Source organism: Zonotrichia albicollis, chromosome 3 (assembly GCF_047830755.1).
Source record: "Zonotrichia albicollis isolate bZonAlb1 chromosome 3, bZonAlb1.hap1, whole genome shotgun sequence".
NCBI lineage: Eukaryota > Metazoa > Chordata > Aves > Passeriformes > Passerellidae > Zonotrichia > Zonotrichia albicollis.
The window spans coordinates 46,400,145-46,420,516 of record NC_133821.1 but is presented as its reverse complement, the minus strand read 5'-3'; the positions used below and the strand labels follow the sequence as shown (position 1 = coordinate 46,420,516).

Below are 20,372 nucleotides of genomic sequence, written 5' to 3'. Positions count from 1 at the left end.
AAATGCATAACAGCACTGAGAACAGGGACTGGACTGGAGCAGGCTATCCCACTCTCTCCAAATACACACTCGAGTTATTCATGTTTGCATTAGGAATGTCAAAGCTATTAAGAAATGCTCTTATGTATTTCAATGTGCCAACATCCTGAAGTGTTTTCAGCTTGGCAAAAATGCTAGCAGGGGAAATGTGGGCCCAAGAGGTTTTCTTGGCATAAATAAACACGGGATTATCATAAATTTTTTTCCTCTCCCCAGTCCAGAAGGGGCTATTTTTAAATGTGGAAATTGAATAGAAGTAATCCTGAATTAACTTAATTGTTTGAACTCTGTAGTCCCAGTGAAAGGGTTGTGTCAGTGACAGGGATGTTGGTAATCCACTTGCAAGGCCAGGTTGTACATGTGAGTATTAATAACTGCATTTCATGATTAATAACTGCAGTGATTTTGGTATAACACTGATATGTTGATAATTATGAATAATATTGATAATAAGAAATAATCAAGTAAGAGCTGATGAGATTTTGATGCACATGAATTATGTGGCCATTAGGAACTCACCTGCTGAGTGTACTAATCAATAGCTAATCAAAACAGTTGGAAAATGATTGGAAATTAATATGTAGAGTAGCTAAAGGCATAATTTAAAGGGTGACTTAAGGGCTTCAAGCATTTTTCAAGGTGACTTCATTATGCAAATCATTTTTCCAGGGTGTTTTAGCAATGTCAAAAAGGCTGTGATTACAGAAGTGGATAATGAACAGCTAGCAAGGAGATTTTGGGTGGGTTCCTTGCATCTAGGATAAGATCTCTAACTTGGATCCTGCTGGAACAGGCCAGAAAATGCTGACAGCATCCTTCAAAAACAGTAGAATTGGTTGGCCTGCTACCTTCTGCCAGATGGTACTGTTGTTTTGGTGTGCCATACATGAAAACAACCCCAACAATTACAAAATCTCACAGTAGAATCCAGGGCTGATCAAGAGAGACAGAAGGAGCTTACAGGCCAGAATTTCTGTGCCAAAGGGAGAGAGATCTAAATATTGTTCTCCTACCTCATGACAAGAGACCATTTGGACACTAGCAATAGACATGAGATCTCACTTGTGCAGGCTGGCACTAAGCCATTCAATACAAACCACATTGAAATAGGACCTCCCTTGTAAGACCATCTCAGATGGAGAGCATTCAAACCTGCACTTTTCCAGAGAAGCCTCCTTGCCACCAGAATATCAGTCAGGACAACAGCCTTCTCACATCTCTGCTGCTACAAATCACCAGCTGTAAAAGAAAATCTGAGGCTGTGAGGAGCAGCAAAGTTATAGGGAAAAGTGATTTGACTCTGTAACTCTCTATGTTGTTTGTACTTCATTCTTGCTAAGTCATGAAACCCCACACCCTTTCCATACTTACTCCTTGCTTCCTGTCCTGCATCACCAAGCTCTTTGCTCCTTTCTGAGTGACAGCATTGGCTCAACAGGCTGTGGATGCAGCAGCAGCAGGGGCCAGCCTTGTTTGGGCACATGAGGGACCAGAGACAAGGGGAGGAAATCCAGGACACAGGAAAAGCGTTTTACAAATGGATTTGTGTTGATTCCCACACTTAAAATGCTGATGTGCATTCCCTTACATGCACTCCAGTGCAATGGACTTGCTGGTGTTGTGGGTGCAGCTACAGGGCACTGATGCTCTAGGGCTGGAAGCTTTTTTACCTGATTAACTTGACAAATGTGCTCCTGCTGTTGCTGAACCTGGAGCACAGGCTGGAGTCTGCAAAGACACCCTGTGAAATGGGCTGCTCTGATCTACAGCTGTGCAATCCTGTGGTATCGCCATATATCCACAAAGGACTGGAGCTTTTGGCCTTGTAGGAGAGATGTCTTGGGCAGTCCAGTAAAGGCTGTTTCTGTGCTGTTTCTGTGCTGTTTCTAGTTGTCTTTCAGCGGGTACACATCCTTTGACTCCTGGCCTCTTGCTCCCCTGCTGATCTGGTTTCTTCCCTTTCATATTTTTCCTCTGCTCCTATTCTGGCTTTTTTTTGTATTCCCTCCTCTTCCCCCAGTCTAACCTCACCATATGTGCTCAATGGTGTGTGAAGTATTAGAGATTTCAGCTGGAATTTGGGAACAGTCATGGAAATGCTCTCATGCTCTGCCTTCCTCCTCCTTCTATGTCCGAGTCTGAATCCTGCAGATCGACAGCATTTTTGCAATTTTCTCTAGGTATCTGTAAATTAGCAGAAACACAGATTACAAGCCAGGCTGGCACCTACAGCCACAGAGAGCCTCTGGGCAGGTGTCTGGCACACCTGTGGCTGTGGGTGTCTCTGGGAATGCAACAGGGCTGCATGGCACTGCTGCCTCTCTGTGGAGCAAAACCCAAGCACTGTCAGCAGTGAGGAGTCTCAGTCCATCATGGTTACTAAAGTGGATTTTGTGCTACACTTAGAAGCTTTCAAAACAGTGTGCTAGCTTTGGTTAGCCCAGCCTGGCTTTATCCAGCTGGTACAGGACTTTGCACTAAATAACTTCATCTATTTCTGCAGCTACAGCATGCGCTTCTATCTGGAAGCAAAATATTTACTTATTTGCTTTTAATTATTTATGGAAATGAAATAGCATCCATATCTCAAATTTTTCCATGAAAATGAATACTCTTGTAGTTCAAATCTGTGGCCATGAAAGAAAGAACAGTTCCCCAGTGTTGCTTATATTGTTTATTTGTTTTTAACTTCAAAACACAGATGATTTTCTCAAAACAAATAGAGTAATGGAGGGAATGGAATTGGGCTCTCTTAGTAACTTTCCCAAGAAACACATCTGAAAGAGCATATTTTTGCAAAACAACTACATTTCAGCACACCCAGACAGCAAGATTTCAGAAGTTCATAAAGAGCAGAGGTTAGCAAAAAGTGTTGCTGGTTTTTTATTTTTATTTTTTCCCTGTTTAAGTTGCAAATGGCACTAAATGAACCCACAATTTCCATGGCTAACACAGAGACATTTTAAAAGAAGTCTTTGAGTATGCAGTTAATTTACAAGATGGGCAATTATGAAAACATACTCTCTCATTTTAATTCTGTAAAATAAACTTGGTGATATAACTGGATGGATATTGTAACATCTGGTAGTCTGGCAACTGATTTAGGCCTACAGTATAGCTGTTTAAGTCATTATCATTAATTGCTACTTAGTTGGGTTTAAAAAAAGTCACTTTTTATCCATAGGTAGGTAAAAAAATTTTCTTTAGAATAAAAGTGGAGTGTTGAATTCTATTTTGTAAATAGCTCTGATACTACCCCTCATCAGTACTCTTAAAAGCTAAGTCAGGTTTCATAACCTGTACATATCTTGGTCCACCTTCAGAGGAAGGTAGAAAAACAATCAGTTTGGAGACGGATCAGTAAAATCAAATTAGCTTTCCTGAATCAGAATACCACAGCCAGGCCCTGCTCACCAGGAAGGTCAGTGGGGATGGGAATAATTCTGCAAACCAATGAGGAAAATGTGAAGCCAGACTTACAGAAAATACCAGACTAGTATTTTCAATGTATTACAACTCCTAGTCCTTGCATAGACACACACAGAGTCAGGCACAGGGCACCAGAGGATGGCCTATGAAGACAGGCAGAGAGCTGGAGCTCGTTACTCTGGAGAAGGCTTTGGGGAAACCTCACAGCAGCCTTCCAGAACGAAAGGGAAGCCTACAAGAAAGATGGAGAGGGACTTTTACACGTGATAGGACAAGGGGGAAAGACTTTAAACTGGAAGACTGTAGGTTTAGATTTGATATTAGGAAGAAATTCTTCACTAAAATTCTTCACACTGCAACAGGTTGCCCAGGGAAATGTGGGTGCTCCATCCATGGAAGCATTCAAGGCCAGGCTGGAAGGGGCTCTGAGCGACCTGGTCTAGTGGAAGGTGTACCTGCCCATGGCATGGGGGTTGGAATGAGGAAATGTATAAGGTTCCTTCCAATACAAGTATTCTCTGTTCCTATGACCAGACACACTCCCATGAGGTGCCTGTGAGGTCTGGGAGCCCTATAATGGGCACACCTGCAGGGGGTAGAAGGCTTTTTCCACCACCTTGCAGCCTTTAGAACTGTACAGCTCCACAGCAATCTCAGCAGGGCCAGACTTCTCCTACAGCCATGGCTGTGAAGTACCGCAGAGCTAAAACAATCACCTATGTCTGTGACTGTTAAAGAGCAAAAGACATTCTTGGAACTGTAGTCCAGAATTGATAACATTTGGATAGGAAATTATTAGTTAATTTTGCTAGCTAATGCCTGCTCTCCTGAAGTCAGTCTTTCTTTTCCTGCATGCATGTGAAATTAAGTGTTTCTGGCACTGGGTGTGCTGCCCACATTTTAATGTTCTTTGGAGCATTTTGTACCTACATAGAAGGAAAATATCCCTTTACCATCTGATTTGCTTGAGTTGTATAGTCATCAGTGGTACAGCAAGAAACAGATGGGATGGGAATTAGTAAATTACTCAAGCGCTGCTCTGTAGAGGGTCTTCCTGAACACAAAGTGTGTGTGCATTAAACAGCCACAAAACTTACAATCTATCACATTCAATATTGGGGTTATTGGATGGTGTATCAAAAATACCAAAATACACTTCCCTGTTTGCTGGAGGTGGGGTGTTGGTTGGGCTTCCCACCCCAGAATCAGGGCTTGGTGCAGGGTGCATTTCTGGTGCATACTTCTCTTCTTTCTGAGAAGGCTGTGGCTGCTTTGGTTTGAGGTTTTTGAAACGTTTGAGCTTCACAGGGTCCTTGGCTTCCTTGGCACAATGGAACAAGATGAAAATGTCCCTTCGAAATTTGGAGCTCATTCCAAAGTAGATAATGGGGTTGTAGAAGCTGGCAGACTTAGCAAACAAACTGGCAAGGATGCTGGTGAGGTTGGGCACAGGGTGACCATAGGCAGACCATATAGAGATGACAGCATATGGTGACCAGGCAATAATGAAGGCTGTGCAAATGACAATAGAGACCTAAAAGACAGAAGAAGAATAATGTTAAATCTATTTTGGAAGACTACATCAGGGGAGCAAAACACTGAGAATAATAACTTGAACACTTGCTGGAAGGGAAAGGTCTGGATTGCCCTGAAGTTCTGGCTTATAGGAGAATATGAACAAAGAAGTAGTTTGCTTTGACGAAGCTAGGAAGACCTAGGAGCTACGTATTGAATTTTGTCATGGTGGTGTGGTTAAGAAATGCCTCATCTAACAGAATGAAAAGAGCTGCATTCTCATATGTTTATATGAATACAGAGGGTTTCAGGTAGACTTAACTAAACAGGGAGTAAACTGAAATCTGCACTCTAAACTGCACTCTAAATTCTGAGTATGCTCAGCAGTAGTGTAACTTCTGAAAGAAAAGAGCATATGCCAAACCATATTTTTGGGGTTTGTGCTGTAAAACGAGCTCCAATTATATTTAGATTATTTTTCAAATGTGATGTAGCACCAATATTAACCAGCTGATGCAGTAGAAATTTTAAACAAACTGCATATCCTTCACTGACTTCAGACTCTGTCACTAGAGTTATAAAGAAATGAAATGCAATTGATTGGTTTTATTCTCTTCTGTTCTAGCTGAGATCAATTTTTGGAAAGACAGGTTTCATTGACATGAATCCCACCCGGTATGAAACCCAAACTCACCCTGGTGACATCCCGCTCTATTCTCCTCTGTCTGTCTGTGGGATCACCCAGTCCTGTCAATGCATGGCTTAGTTTGACCGTGTTGATGATGGACACATATGAGAAGACCATGACTGAGACAGGCAGGAAAAAGCAGCAGATAAAAATGGAGACAATGTAGGACTTGTAGATTGTGGAGAAGTTGGCTTTTGCCCAGTCTATCTCACATGTGCCATACATGCGATCTGGAAAGCAAGAATAAGTTGGTTAGCATTTTTAGAATATTGATCTGCTTTTGAGCAATAATTTATTAGTTAAAATGCTGTATTTTTCTTCTGTCAAGCACTACAGAATGGATCTTTCTGATTTAATGAGACATGACATTACTTCCTACATAAACAATTTTTCAAGACCATTTAGACTGTAACAAATTTTAATGTGTATTATCATTCTGTAGAGTTTGTAACTGCCAGAGTAAATCCATAATGCACAAACTGTTGTTTCAGGATAGGAAACTGTGACACTTTATTTAAAAAAATAATTTATATCCTTGAGTGATATGTACTCTTATTTGTCATAATACTCTACATAGTAACTTCCTAAGATGAGCTCTGTTACAGCATAACAAGAAATTCATTGACAGTATGCCAAATGTAAAAAGTCACTACTTATATAACTAAGCAGGAAATAAAAAAAATCGAGTGAAATAAAAAAAAATCAAATTCTTGAGGTAATGGAAGTTCTCTCTGCAGTGAGAGCCATGAGACTAAATTGATACAGCTAATGATAAAGATTATGAGAAGACAAAACATATTAATACTTAGAAAGATATGAGACCTTTCAATAAATGGGAAGCACACAGTCCTGCAACACAGAGATGCAGGTTTTTAAAATGAAGTCAGGCAGATTGCAGGGTCTACCACTAGTGAGACAAGAGCTGAGCAGGGGCTTACGGAAAAGGTAGTGGGAATAATGTGTAGTCTCTGGCTCAAACACTTTTATGAATTACAGTTGACTTCTTTAGGTCTCCTGATGTGTTTGCAAAGATGACCTCATAGAAAACTTGAGTTCTATAACCTTAGAGGTTTTTCTATAGATTGTGAATTGCGAATTTTTTTTTTTAAGTGGAAAAAGCTGTGGCAGCAAATAGAATTACAAATAAATAAAGCATGAATCAAAATTAGGAAAGTCAAGTATTAACAGGTCCTGGAGATACAATACAGGTGAAGACTACATGGTTTAGCAGCAGATATCTCCTTAATATCCAGTGGTAATTTTGAAGGAAAAAAATTCCCTTAATTCCTCACAGGTAATAGGAGATTTAAACAGGAGGAATTAAATGAGCAAAAGGCTAAAATCTCTTTCATGATTCTCATCAAAAAGAGCTCAGTATTTTTATCACCAAAATCTCTAGATGTTGCTGTCTGAATGTGTTCTGTAATAGAAATAGATTTTTCTCTCCTTCGCCTTTTCTGTCAGTAGACCTCAAGATTCAAAGATATAGCCATAAAATCTGACTTATTTCTGGGTTTCTGCTTTTGAAAACTTTTGCCTGAAAAATGAAACCTCCCTCAGATGACAGGAGAAGAAAATCCGGCAGATTTTCTGCAAGTCAGAATTCAGAGCTATGTTTTTCCCCTCCAGGGACAAAAACAAGTGGCTTTCCCAAAAACTGGTGGGGTCCTGGGGGCCCCTGAGGATATTGTGTAGTAGTGAAAGGCTGAGGTAGCCAGCTGTAACGTGCTGTGCTCTGCTGGCGCCTGCAGCTGGACTTGCTGCTGCTGGGCTCCCACATCTCTGTGGGTGCCCTCACTGGAGGTGTGTTCAGAGACAGCCCAGGAACCCAGAATTGCTGTGAGTCTCAGTAGGGGAAAGCACTCCTAGAAGCAGTCTTGAATACCACTGCCAAGGAATTGAATTCAGACAGAGTCCATGGAGGAACTTGAATGTCCTGACAAAGTAGTGTTGCCCAAAAAGTCCCTGGCTCCAGTTTAAGGCCAAAACCAGACATCAGAAGTACCCCTATAAATGAAGAGCTGATGGATTAATGTAAAAAGAACATAGGTCACCAGAAGATACATAGAAAATTACCAGTCAAAACCAACCAAGTTTATGACAGTCCAGACTGCAAAAATATGACATAGAATTCACACAGTCTAATAAACAGTGTGAATTAGTCTCAAACCAAAGGTCCATTGAGTCAAATATCTTGGGAGTATTTTGTTTTGTGAAGGATAGAACATTTAACCAACCATAGGATGGCTGCTTTCCTCACACCGATACTTCAAGGGTCCAGAGATATCTCAAAGCTTACACATTTAGTAAATAAGAGAATATATACACATAGCTGCTTCAGCAAGTCTCCACAAATTTCATGACTTCTCAAAGAATGCAGAGGCCTACAGAATCCAGACGGGTAACTGCTGGACAATGTCAATCACATGATTTCAGTTGTTGGGACTTCTGTATCATTACCATTTGTCCCTAGATATTTGGTTTGTCGAATTCTTACAGGCTTAAATTGAGGCAATTTCTCCATCTTTCCCCCTTGAAGAAATTTTCTGGTCTGTCACATGCCTTAGGCACTGAATTTCTACAGTGTTCACTACACAAATTTTTTCCTTTTTTTCCCTCACCCTCCTTTTTTGATATGGCCTTATCTTGCACCCTAATTCTTTCTTGCACTCACAAACTTTCCAACACTTCAAGTTCCTTTGCTACATAAATTTTCATATTTTCAACAAATTGTTTTGCCAAATCTTTCTGGCTTGTCTTATTATAGTTTCAAGTTTAACTTGCTGGAACTTGTGTTCTTTGCTAGTTTCCTAAACTTGACAGTTTTTGAAAGATGTATTTTGATAGTTTTCTTTATCTCACTCCTTAACCATGCCAAGTATTTCTGGCCTCTCTTTTTCCATAGGCAATATGCACTTGGTCCAAGTCTTTCCTGTGATATCTTAAAAAAAAATCTCTTTATAGCTGATACCAAAGCAAGCAACGCTCTGTACCTACGTCACGCACAATGAATGATTTCCTCAGTTCCACTGATAATCGGTCTGGTTTATCACAAACAGCAAGGAAGAAAGGTAAGATTATCTTTGTTAAGTGGAGAGGTGCCAGGTAAGTACAACTGAGAGATACCTGTTACCTGTATAACTGCCCCAGCCAAGCAATGGAGCTGCAGACCAGAAGAAAGCGGCCACCCAAATGAGAACCAGCGCCACCGACATGCTGCTGTTGCTGATGCAGTGACCTGCAATGGCATGCCTGGGTCAGAAAATAGTACTTGCAAAGGCAAACATATCTCTGAAATCCAAATGCACTCCTATACCACCAGCTAATAAGTAAAACAGATATTTAAAAAATTAAGGTAGAAAAATGTATATTCATAAGAAAAGCTTGATTTTGAAAGCATCTGTCAGTCTTGTGTTCGCACTGAAGAGTGGAAATGAATGTTTTTTAAGCAGGAGACAATGAGTTTGTTGAGAGCTCTGGAACTGGTGAATTTTGTGTTAGACTAATGCTTTGTAATTTTGTAAAATGAAGGATGCAGTTGTATTTTACATAGAAATTACCAAGATAAATCTAAATTCAGGGGATTTTCTTACTGACATCAAGGTTTTTCCTTGTCAAAAAGGAGAAACTAGTCCAGCCTGTATTCACCATTTGATACAAATGATTCAATCTGTCCTGCTGTTGCCATACACCGTGGTTATTTTTTCATTTATGTGGGAAATATTTATGCATCCACCAATGTTTGTTCCTCAACATTTCTGAGTACTGACATTATATTGAGTACTTGCTCAAATTGAGATTCATACATAAATTATGCACACCATCAGATGGATATGTGGTAGAGCTTCACGAAAGAGAACTGTGGGTTTTGAATATGACTTCTTAACAGGCAATGAATAGAAGATGTAGGATTACATCACAGCAAAACTATCAGCTCCAGCAGCAGTTCATGCTGAAAGTTAGCTTCAACAAGTTTATCATTGCACCCAACTGCAGAAGAACTTTCTGTGGAAAAAATTACCACCCTGCAGAAGTTCTTATCACAGCAAATGCTGCTTGCGCTAGTAAAGAGAAAAACTCATCTGATGCAGCCCATGTACTTGCAAATGCTTTCCCTGCAGACATTGATAGGCTCCTGCCCGAAAGATGTTGCAGGCAACTTGCAACAAAGGCATGAAAATTGATCTGATCCCTGACCAGAAACTTCTCAAACTTCATCTCATAGAAGAGTGAATATTTTTAAGTGAGATCGAGACCAGGATGTATAACTTAGGAGCTTGTATAACTTATCATTTGAGTCACATTTTGAGGAGTAGAGAAGGTCAGCAGTACCTGGGGTATCTTTGGCACAAGGATGAATTTACCCATGATGACCCTAGCACACTTGTAATAACTTGGCTCTTACTGGAGTTAACCCTGAAGGTTTCTATGAGAACATGTTTGTAATGTAAATGACTGTATTATGTTCTGTTTTTCAATGTGTTTAATTTATATTTAGTATAGCCTGCCTGACTGATAATAGTGACTGAGAGAAGTACAGATTTGCACCAGGTCCAGTGAAGGCAGAACTGGACTTGCCTTTATTCCTTACCTCTCTCAGGATGGCAGCCCTTGATATAGCGTGTCACACTGATCACTGTAAGGGTATTAATGCTAGCCAGGCCAAAGAGAAGTGTCAGGAAGCCATCAACCTGAAAAACAAAGCAGTACAGGATGTTCTGTTACTGCCGAGAGTTGAGGGGGAAAAGAACCACAGGAATTTCTCCTGTCATTTTCATGTTAATGAACTTGAAAGTTTTTCCAGAAACTCAACTATCAGGGAAATGCAAAATGTCAGGTGCAGTTATCTTCTATAGGATCAGTGAGCAAGTAAATGTTCAAAAATTATATAAGTGCTCTGTCATGTACATACAATAAGCAAGCAAGCACACCCTTACATCTTCCCTTAAATGACTTGTTAAATGAAGGAGAAAAACTTTGAACTGGAAAGAAGAAAAGCCCTGAACATGCAAAAATGCCCTGGATGCAGCTGCCCTGCTTGTACAGAACAAACATGCAAACCGATCCTAAGAAATTTAGGCCAAATACGGAAGAACTAGGAGGTGAACGGCTGGGCTGAGTGAAAAAAATTTTTTTTCTTTTTTTTAATAGACTCCAAAACCTAAATAGATGCAGTACATTGAGTCTCAATGACTGGTGTTGCTGGGTGCCTGCTATTTCTGAAGCTCTGATCCTCATCCCCTGGCTGTGACGCAGGCAGAGCCGTGCAGTCTGTGGCTCCTGTTGACATCAGTGCCTCAGCCATGTCCTGGGGTGGCCACAGCTCTGTGAGCTTTATAACCAGGTATAACCAGGAAGTTCTGTCAGCTATAGCAGACACAGATGCAGCCATCTGCTAGGGAGCACTCTGTGGCTGGGAAATGATCCAGGCAAAATGCTGACAGCCAGTCCCTTAGTTTTTTGGAATCTTGCAACAATATATTAAACTGTCCAGAGCAGAGGAGCTCTTGGAGGTGCCAGTTTTACACCTAGTGAAGCAAGAATATTAAGCGTCTCTGGACAGTAACTTGGCATTAAAATACTGGAAGTTTTGGCCGAAAGGCACATCATTATTCTATGGAACAAACTCTGTCTTTGTATGAATGGCCACAACTCCTGTGGAATTCCATTTATCCCAGCACTGAATCTGGGGCTTTAATCCAGGCTTAAATCTAAGACCCTGGCAGATTGTATAAATTTGGTGAAGTGTTAGAAAAGGGACAACTTCATCACTTCTTTCACTGGTGCTTTTCCTTACTACCAGTGTCTTCATATTGACACTAAATACTTCTTTTTGCCATCTTTTACAGACCCACCACATTTTAAACACACGCAAGGCTTGCTACTACAACAATCTACACTCACCTGTGCTCTGATTAGAGTCAGCTCATGCTTGGTGTAGGAATGCAACCATGTTTAAAACAGACTTTTTTGGATGTCTCAGCTACTTGCTAGAAGCTGCACTTGACTGAATTTGGCCTGCTGTGTGCTGTGGATGTTGGTGAAATACCTGGATATGTAAATGTGCTCTGCATTTCATTATCCTTACTGGTGCAAACAGCTGCCACCTCTCCATTTGCTCTAACAATGCTTCATAGATGCGGAAAACACAATGACCATAATCTTAAGGAATTGCACCAGTTATTAGATTAGAAAGGAAGCAGTATTTCAACAAGAATGCAAATGAACACTTTGAAATTAAGCCTAAAGAGCTATGAGATTGAATACTAAAAGAGTAGAAGGCTTCTCACTGTGTATCATAGGCCTATGTTAAAAGCAGGGGAGTTTTTCTGAAATAGATCTGTTTGTTTTATCACTGGCAGATGTGGCCATTTTTCTCCTACCCTCCTTCCCTGATGTCAGACCAAAGAGAGACAATTATATCAAGTGGTCAGTTCAAACAGCATTTGAGCACATCTACAAGGGAGGAAGGTGGGTCTAAAAATACACTCTTGGCCTTTAAGATGCTGTCATCATAAGAAAGAAAAGCCTAAATGTTTTCTTTGGAGTGGTGCCTTGCTAAAAAAATGTGGTTTTATGTAAATCAACATAGTTCATAGGATTGAGCCATTGTCAGTACCAGATCTTGTTTGCATACTATTTCATATCAGCATTTCATCAGACCTGCAGGTGTGGGGGCTACCACCAGAGATGTTACCAGGGCCAAATGGCTTCTAAGTGGCTAAGTGGCAGCAGCAGCCTCCCAGGGCAGCTGTCACTGCTTCCATGCTGGCCACAGGCTTGGTGGCTTGGGACAAGTGACAGTGGGAAACATTATGAAGCAAAGGGAGCTCTGGATGAAATGAATAAAGGAGGTAAATGGTGGCTCTCAAACTGCAGAACAGCCCATACAGGAGCCACAGCATCTGGAACATTTAACCATGAGAGACCATCCAACAGGCTGCTTTGGGAGCATGATGCTCAGACCACTCTTGTCCCAAACTTTTATTGGCAGCAAGTGGCTTTTGAGCCCTACTATGCATAAACCATTTCCCAGCAAGTTTGTCAATGTTGCAACCCTTTTATATCATTGTCACTTAGACATATGTCCTCAGAAGAAAACAAGGGGTCTTCCTCTAGATATAGCCAATTTACTTCAAGCTTACACCTACTAGATTTGGAAGAAAGATCTCTGCTACTTTTTCTGCTCTTGAACAGACAGCACTGACTGTAGGTAGCAAGGCAACTGCTAGGCACCCAAGTAGATGACAACAGAAAAACTGCTTTAACATAGTCCCAATTTCTATAGACAGAGATTAATAGCTGCATGTTACAAAAATATGTGATAATTTCAGTTTTCTGCATCTTTAAACATATATGGAATGACAGCCAAGGAAATACTAGAATAGAAAATAACATTTCATTACTTTGGAAGAAGATTGATGCTCTTCCCCTTACACAGTTCTGGTTTTCCTTTTATTCTACCCCCCAGCCAGCTCCTTCCTTCCATAGTCATAATACTTCTTCCATTTCTGTTTAATGCACTTTTTCCTTCCTATTATTAATTATGATCAAATAGCAGCAGTGTTAACATGAAGTAATGAATTCTGACATAAACACAAAGTTGATTGCACGGTAATTTTAATACACCAGCTTTCCCTTTTACCCATTAAGAAGCAGAAATAGATTAGCAATTTTAAAAGCTTTCTCTCAGTGCCCTACCAGCATTACTCCCTTGGCTATATAGATAAGCATGGAAGGTGCTCATTATCTTTATGCTGCCTGGAAGCTAAGACACAACTGAGGAAAAAATTGTGGTTTTTTTCTGCTTTGCACTTGTGCCTGACTTTAAATCTCACTAATGCTCTTGGAGCACTATTTACAACCCACAATACATAGAGCTCCTACTGCATGCAAATTCATTTGCTTCAACACAGAGAGAGTTAGGAATCCCCAGTGCACTATGAAATTTTTAGCTGTGAGCTTGGGTGTGCCTCACTTTTGCTACCTTTAATTCTTATGAATCCCTACTGATTCATAAGGGTTGTCTTCATTTAAAGCACAGTAAAATATAACCTATTGTTCATAATATTGGATTAATCAAGGTTTAATTGCACAAAAGCAGATTGCCAAAATAGCTACTACTTTTCAGTTTGAAACAAAACATTAATCTCACCAGCCACAAAGGCTGCCTCACTCCCTCCTCTAGCCAACTGACAAATCTGTTGCAATTTCCCAAAATCCATTTGTTTCCCTTCAGAACCATGGCATCCTGTATTTTTCTTCTATTGAAAATGAGATAACGAATATGTAAAGAAAAGCATAAACTTCAAACAGGGATTATTTGCCCATAGCATATACTTAAAGTTGCCACAATAAGCTCTCTCAGAATTACTGTTTTTTAAATACAAATCAGATTATTTTGAGTAATTAGATAATGGCAATAAACCTCATTCAACATCAAGAAATGAAAAAGCACTTAAATCAATCTTCAAGAAACACATTTGTAAAAGCAATTGTAGATATCTTGGAATAGATATTTTAAAATTAAAAACTTAATTTTAAATTTAACAATTTCTTAAAGTTTGAAGTAAATGCAAAAATATTCCCCTTGAGTCTGATGACAAAGTAATTCTCCCATCTCTCAAATATACTATGATGTGTCTACTGGACTACACTAACTCTTTAGTCACAGATGTTCTAGAAGGACTACTGAGTTCAATAATCAAAATTAGTCTTCACAAAAGACTACTTAAAACGCACAATGCATAGTGTTCCTAAAGCACTCAGTTTCTTTGAGATTTTCTACAATACAGGAGGTGAAAGCGACTTACCATTTACTACAGTTCCCACATCTTTTGCTCACGAGACATTGTTCTGGTATGTTTGCATCCTGCCCTTCAAAATGTCTCAGTAGGCTTCAAGGATAGCTATGCTTAGAGGTGATGGCATCAGCCCAAGTCATTGGAGGGCACTAACACCTCTATGTATAAGTAAACAATGAGAATTGATATGCTACAGGATTAGAGAGTTTAAACCATTAAGTGAGAGCATCAGACATTCAGTATTTTGCACTCACAAAGTGATTAAATCTTTCTGTGGCTGGCATATATTCTAAAGATAGAAAAATATGAATGCAGTATTTAGACTATACTATTATGTGTCCAGATATGTAATTATGCTAATTATACTATAGAGTTACTGTATGTTCAGTGCCACTATTACTATATGCAGGTTACATTTCAGCTTTAGTGAACCTGGGGAAGCCAGTTTCATCTACCAGGTTAATCAATTAAGGTTCAAGGTATACTCACTTTGGGCTGACCTTTAGCTACTGTAGTTGCAGCTTCTCCGGCCACAATTTCTACTCCTGCCCCTATCAAGGAGCACATCTATGAATGCAACAATGGCACCACTGGTGGGGATACCCTTGAAGGCATTGCATTTAATGAACAGATAGAAATTGCTTGCGGAATTTCCTCACACAGCTCCACCAGATAATAATCTTACTTCAAATATTCCATCTCCAAATGCTTGGAAACACATCTGCTTCTAGCTCTGGATAGAATCTGCTGTGGAATCATAGCAGATTTATGCCTCTCACATCCCCCTGTGAAGAATAAATGGGGAGCATGTAGTTCATACCACCAGATGATCCAGACACAATGGAAAGATTCCCATCTTCAGGTTAAATGCTGAATTGCCATTGTCTTTCTGTGAATTAGCGTAAAGGGAAATTAAGAAGCACTAGATAGGAAAATCTAGCATTGCCCTTTGGGGACACATGTGCTACACTGTAAAATTCTTTTCAGTGGGCCTGAGCCAAAACTCCTGTCCACTGTAGTGATGTTAATTCAGAGTCTACTTGTTTATTGTCAGCATCAACATTAATACAAACAAATAAATACACAGATAAAAGAAGAGTCACCTGTCTCATCTTTACATTACCATAGAAGACAAGGCTTAGCTTTGTGGACTGTAGATAACTGAAATCCATGCACATCATATTAAAATCAATTTTTTTTTTTCCAAAGTATTTTCCATTTCAGAATATCATGTTAAATATTTCTTGAAGTTTACACACCTCAAGGGAATCAGAGGTACCAAAGTTCATGGACTTTGCCAGGACAGCCCAGAGACTACAAGTGACCCTACACATTCCCCAAAGTACAATCCTCTGTGCTGCTTCCCAACAAGGAGGAATCTGCTTACGTAGCCACCTCAGGTTTATACAAGGACATCTCTGACTCTTGGCTGAATGCCTAGAATTGAACTTTTTCTTCTGCTCAGGAAGGTTCTGGGCAAAAGGTAGGGCAGGTTGGGCAGGTTAGTGGTGGTACCAGCTCAGCCTTAAGTGACCAAGACAGGAACATGTTATTTTCCTGAAAACCTGAAAAAGCTGCATGACTACTAGCAGATCTCCTCTTAGGTTAATATTCTTGTCCCCTATGGATCCTGTACCAAAATAACAGGAGAGTCACAAGCATTTTCAAGGAGTCCTAGTAGACCAGGGAGAGCATGGAAGGAAGTAATAAAAAATAGTTTATTCTTGGCCTTAAAGAGTGATCTGGAAACCCACAAGATGCAACATCATCCCTTTCTGCAGGGACAGTGGTGTGGAAGTCCTGGATGTCCTGTCATACACAGCCCATTGCAAGCAGCAATCATCTTGTCATTGATTCACTCAGCACAAGATCTAGGTCGGGACCTGATTTGCTTCCTAAGTACTATCAGTGTACTCACTTAATGGAATAAATTTTTGTGATGGAGAAGATGAGTACATGTGAGACAGAACTACAAAAGTATTTACAAATTCTATCAGAGTGATATTTTAATTTCAGATGAAATTTTGCTTAAAAGCCAGTGAGAGGATGTGGCACACAGAGAGGAGTCAGAAGAATATTATTTGTTCAGCCCTATGGTGAGAAGATCGTGAACGATGAAGGAGCAGTGGACAGCATTTTTTGAAAGAAAACATTTAATATCTTCGACATCAGCACAGAAGGATGTGGAGAAAACATTTAATATCTTCGACATCAGCACAGAAGGATGTGGAAGGCTGCTATTTTCTACATAGAGATTTAAAAAAAGGGTATTTCAAAGCCCTCTGGGAGGAAAAGCAAGTACAGAAATTAAAGTTTAGGCTTTGTAAGTTCCTGGTTCTGTAGGATCACTCAGGCAATGAATGCCCAATCCAGGCAGCAGTGTGGGGTTTGACACAGTGCTTGGGTGTCACAGCAGGGGCTACGTCAGACTTGTTAAAGAAGGAAACAGATAGTTTGGGCATTCATAAATCTTCACTACCAAATATATAACTTACCTAATTAGTCGCAATTGACTGCAGAAATACTCATTTAGAGGAAAATGAAGGAAAATTCATGACTAATGAAAACTGGCGGAACTTCCCTGAAGTCACATTAGTTACACTGAAATGATCTTCTATGTTGCTAATGATTCTGTTTGTGCAAAGGCAGTCTTTTCCCCCTTGCCTGCAGATGAAGTATTTTTCTCATTAAAATTCAGCTCACAGATGTCTACATGAGTTGCCTTTACCTCTTTGACTGCAATGTATACACTCTTTAGATTATATGAAGGCAGATCAGAAAGAAATAGGGAAGACTCTGCAACTTTATATTTCAGTATCCAAATCTCATGTAAGCAAGGAAACAAGAATGAGGACACATTCCAGTGTTCATAATTGAGATATAAATTTGTTGCAGAAAAAGTGAAGGAAAAAAATTAATGGATGATGGAGCAATGTGAATGAGGGGTTAGGCTGGAACAAGCCTGACAAATGCATACAGACCTTTGGCAGTAGTGACTGACTGTCCTCAGTAATCTCCCCAGCAGCTGTACTGGGAAGGCAGTAAAACCTGTGAGGTTTAATTTTGGCCCTTCCCATTGCTTTTGTTACTGGATTTCGCATGGTTTGTAGACCTACCACTGGTCTCTCATCTCCTCAGAATGTGAGGGAGTACCACTCCACACAAAGTAATACTTTCTTGGTATTTATAAAACACACAAAATCACTAACAGAGTCAAGAGAGTCAATGGTCTAGCTACATAAACAATTGGTTGGTTTGATGAGTTATATTAAATGGACAGAAATCTGTGTGCTCCAAATTTACTGTTTATAAGAACATAAATGCCTTCAGAGTTTTTGATTTATCAGACAATTTACAGAAGATTTTGTTAAAAGAGGAAAGTATTAATTCTTTGTTTCCTCCTCAGACAAGATTTAGCAATATTTTACAACCTATATATAGGAAAAGAGATAAATGTACGTTCGGAGGAAGGAAATGCTACCAATAAAACACAAAAGAACTTATTCAAGATTAAAAGCCCTTCCCTTCAAAACTTCTGAAAACAGCCCAACAGGAAATGCTTTTCTCAGCATTTCCTACTGTTGCAAATTTTTTTTTGGTGTTTCAGATATTCAGTTCTAATTTTTACAAAAGGTGGACATTATTTATTGGAGTGTCATGAGAGAGCCCTAGATATTTAATAACACCCAAAACAGATATTTAATAACACCCAGAAAAAACACCCAAAAGTTTTTAAGGTGCTAGCAAGAGGAAGTGGCTGGAAGTTGAATCCCCAAAAAGGGGCAAGGGCCAATGTGCTCAGCTTTGCAGGCTTGGTCATTTGTCTTGGTGAGAGGAGGGTTGTGGCTCTGAGCTCTGTTCCTAGGTTGGAGGTGGCAAAGCTGGGGAGCAAATAAGGCTCCGAAGGAAGCCAACAGAACAAGGGGATGGACATGTTTCACCCTCTGCTTGATTTTTCATATTTTACTTTTCAACACAAAAGATTGTGATTCTTTAGTATTCACAGCCATTTCCTTCCCTGAACTGTACAAGACCTTTCAAAAATTATCAGTGTCACTGTAAAGAGCAGAGGGATTGCTGACCCATTCCCCCTTTACCCCCGCAGTGTGGGAGAGTTGGATTCACTTTGGATCACAGAACCAGGACTATTCATTATAAGCAATTGCTAAAGCAAACAAATACTGGGGCTAAAGACTAAAAGAGGCTCCCTACATTAGTGTCAGACATCCATTGGAGGGAAGGGAACCCTCCTTATCCAACAGCAGCATTGTTAAATCAGGGATTTTGCACATCTAATTTAGCTTTTCTGACACATCCCTACTTATCTGGGATTTCAGATGGCAACTTGATCAGCTACACCACCACAATCTGGAAAATCTGCTGAAGTGCAAGAAATCTCTGACATCTGTGGGCCACTTACTCCTCAATGCATACACACTAAGTCTGGTGTTTCCAGATAAGTTTGACTTCCTGGCCACACCATGCCATTTTGGGATGCCCATACTCCACAGATCTGGTGCTGTCAGGCAAACTGTGCATGAGTACATTAGGGCTTACAGAGTAGAGCAATAGCTGTGTGCAGTGTGGGGCTTGCTGCTGACCACCACATTTCCATGTGCTCCTGTCCAGGGTATGCCAGACAGGAGTACAGTGCTGTGTGAAGCACGGAAGCACTGCAGGATTTCCCAGAAAATTTCTGCAGGAACCCAGATTTCCTCCCTGCTTTGTAGTAAACCCAGTCAGAGGATGAAACAGCCATTTATCTCTCTTCTGCTCCCCTCAGTGTCTTATTATTCTGCTCCACAAGAAGCAGCTTTGTGAGGCTGAAGGCAGGTCCTTGAAGGCTGGCCCTTGTGATGATGAGGGCAGGCTGCAGAGACAGAGTCAGTGGGAGCTGGATCCTGTCACACAAGCTACCCCGGCGCTCACGAATACCTCAAATGGAGCTTTTTTAAAAATGGCTGCTCCAGAGGATGTTTCTGTGCAGAGACAGATCTGCTTGGGTGCTCTGGCACCATCTGGCTGGCCAGATGGAGTGGAAATACCTAGGCTGACAGTGAGGTGAGTGCATCTGTGGTAACAGCGTCAGTCAGCATGTCAGGGACAGGGGGTATGTCCATGACCTGGAGATATCCATCCTGTGCTCTGGGCTGCACAGCCCAGACACAGCTTACATGTAAGAAAGTCAGAAATAAGAAATGTGTTTTAAAAGAAGCCTATGCCAACAGGGTGAGCACGTGGTAAGAACAGTCATTTTTCTTGATCCTCATAGTAAAACCTTTAAGTGTTTGAAAAATTAATGTTTAAATAACCAAACTGCATTATCAAAAAATCATTTAAAAAAATTAGAAAAGTGAACTACTGGAAACAAATTTAAACTGCAGTACCAGGATTATGAAGGATTTCAAATTCTAAGGCACTCCATAGTCCATTCTTGTTTTCAGACATGTCTGCAATGTATCTATGGAGCTTAGATAGGTTACAATCCTTTCCCTGCATTTAGAGGCCTCTCGAAATCTGCATCTTTTGTGTATTTGCCACATGATTAAAAAATACAAGAAAAACTTTCTATCACTTGATAAATAAAGTTCAGAAGAAGCCATGTTTGCCTGTTGAGAATGAGTATTTCTCTACTTCCTACATGAACATTTGCACACAATGTTATTTACAGGTTTCACTGCAACTTCTGGTTCAGCAGAACATACAAACAAAAAAATATGTGAAGGACAAAAATATATTCTGAGATAGCTTTTCACTAGGAATATGGTCAATAGAGGAACAGATGGCTCTTGGTCACTGGGTTGCATTCCTTGACCTGAAATTCACCATATGAACCAGTTTACTTATTGATCATACTGGGAGAGGCTAAAAAATGGATGTGCCAGAGACTGACTGTC

The 20,372-nt window shown here is 40.2% G+C and overlaps 1 protein-coding gene across 1 annotated transcript in view; it reads right to left on the bottom strand.

The window, feature by feature from the left end:
- Window positions 1-2,704: 2,704 nt before the first annotated feature.
- Window positions 2,705-20,372, bottom strand: part of LOC102065948 (visual pigment-like receptor peropsin) — a 33,077-nt gene continuing 15,409 nt past the window's right edge. The window contains exons 5-8 of the mRNA XM_026793032.2: window positions 10,263-10,362; window positions 8,805-8,909; window positions 5,678-5,901; window positions 2,705-5,002 (exon numbers count right to left, since the gene is read on the bottom strand). Coding sequence (XP_026648833.1) covers window positions 4,562-5,002; window positions 5,678-5,901; window positions 8,805-8,909; window positions 10,263-10,362 — 870 coding nt within the window. The 3' untranslated portion in view covers window positions 2,705-4,561. The remainder of the gene's footprint in view (window positions 5,003-5,677; window positions 5,902-8,804; window positions 8,910-10,262; window positions 10,363-20,372) is intronic.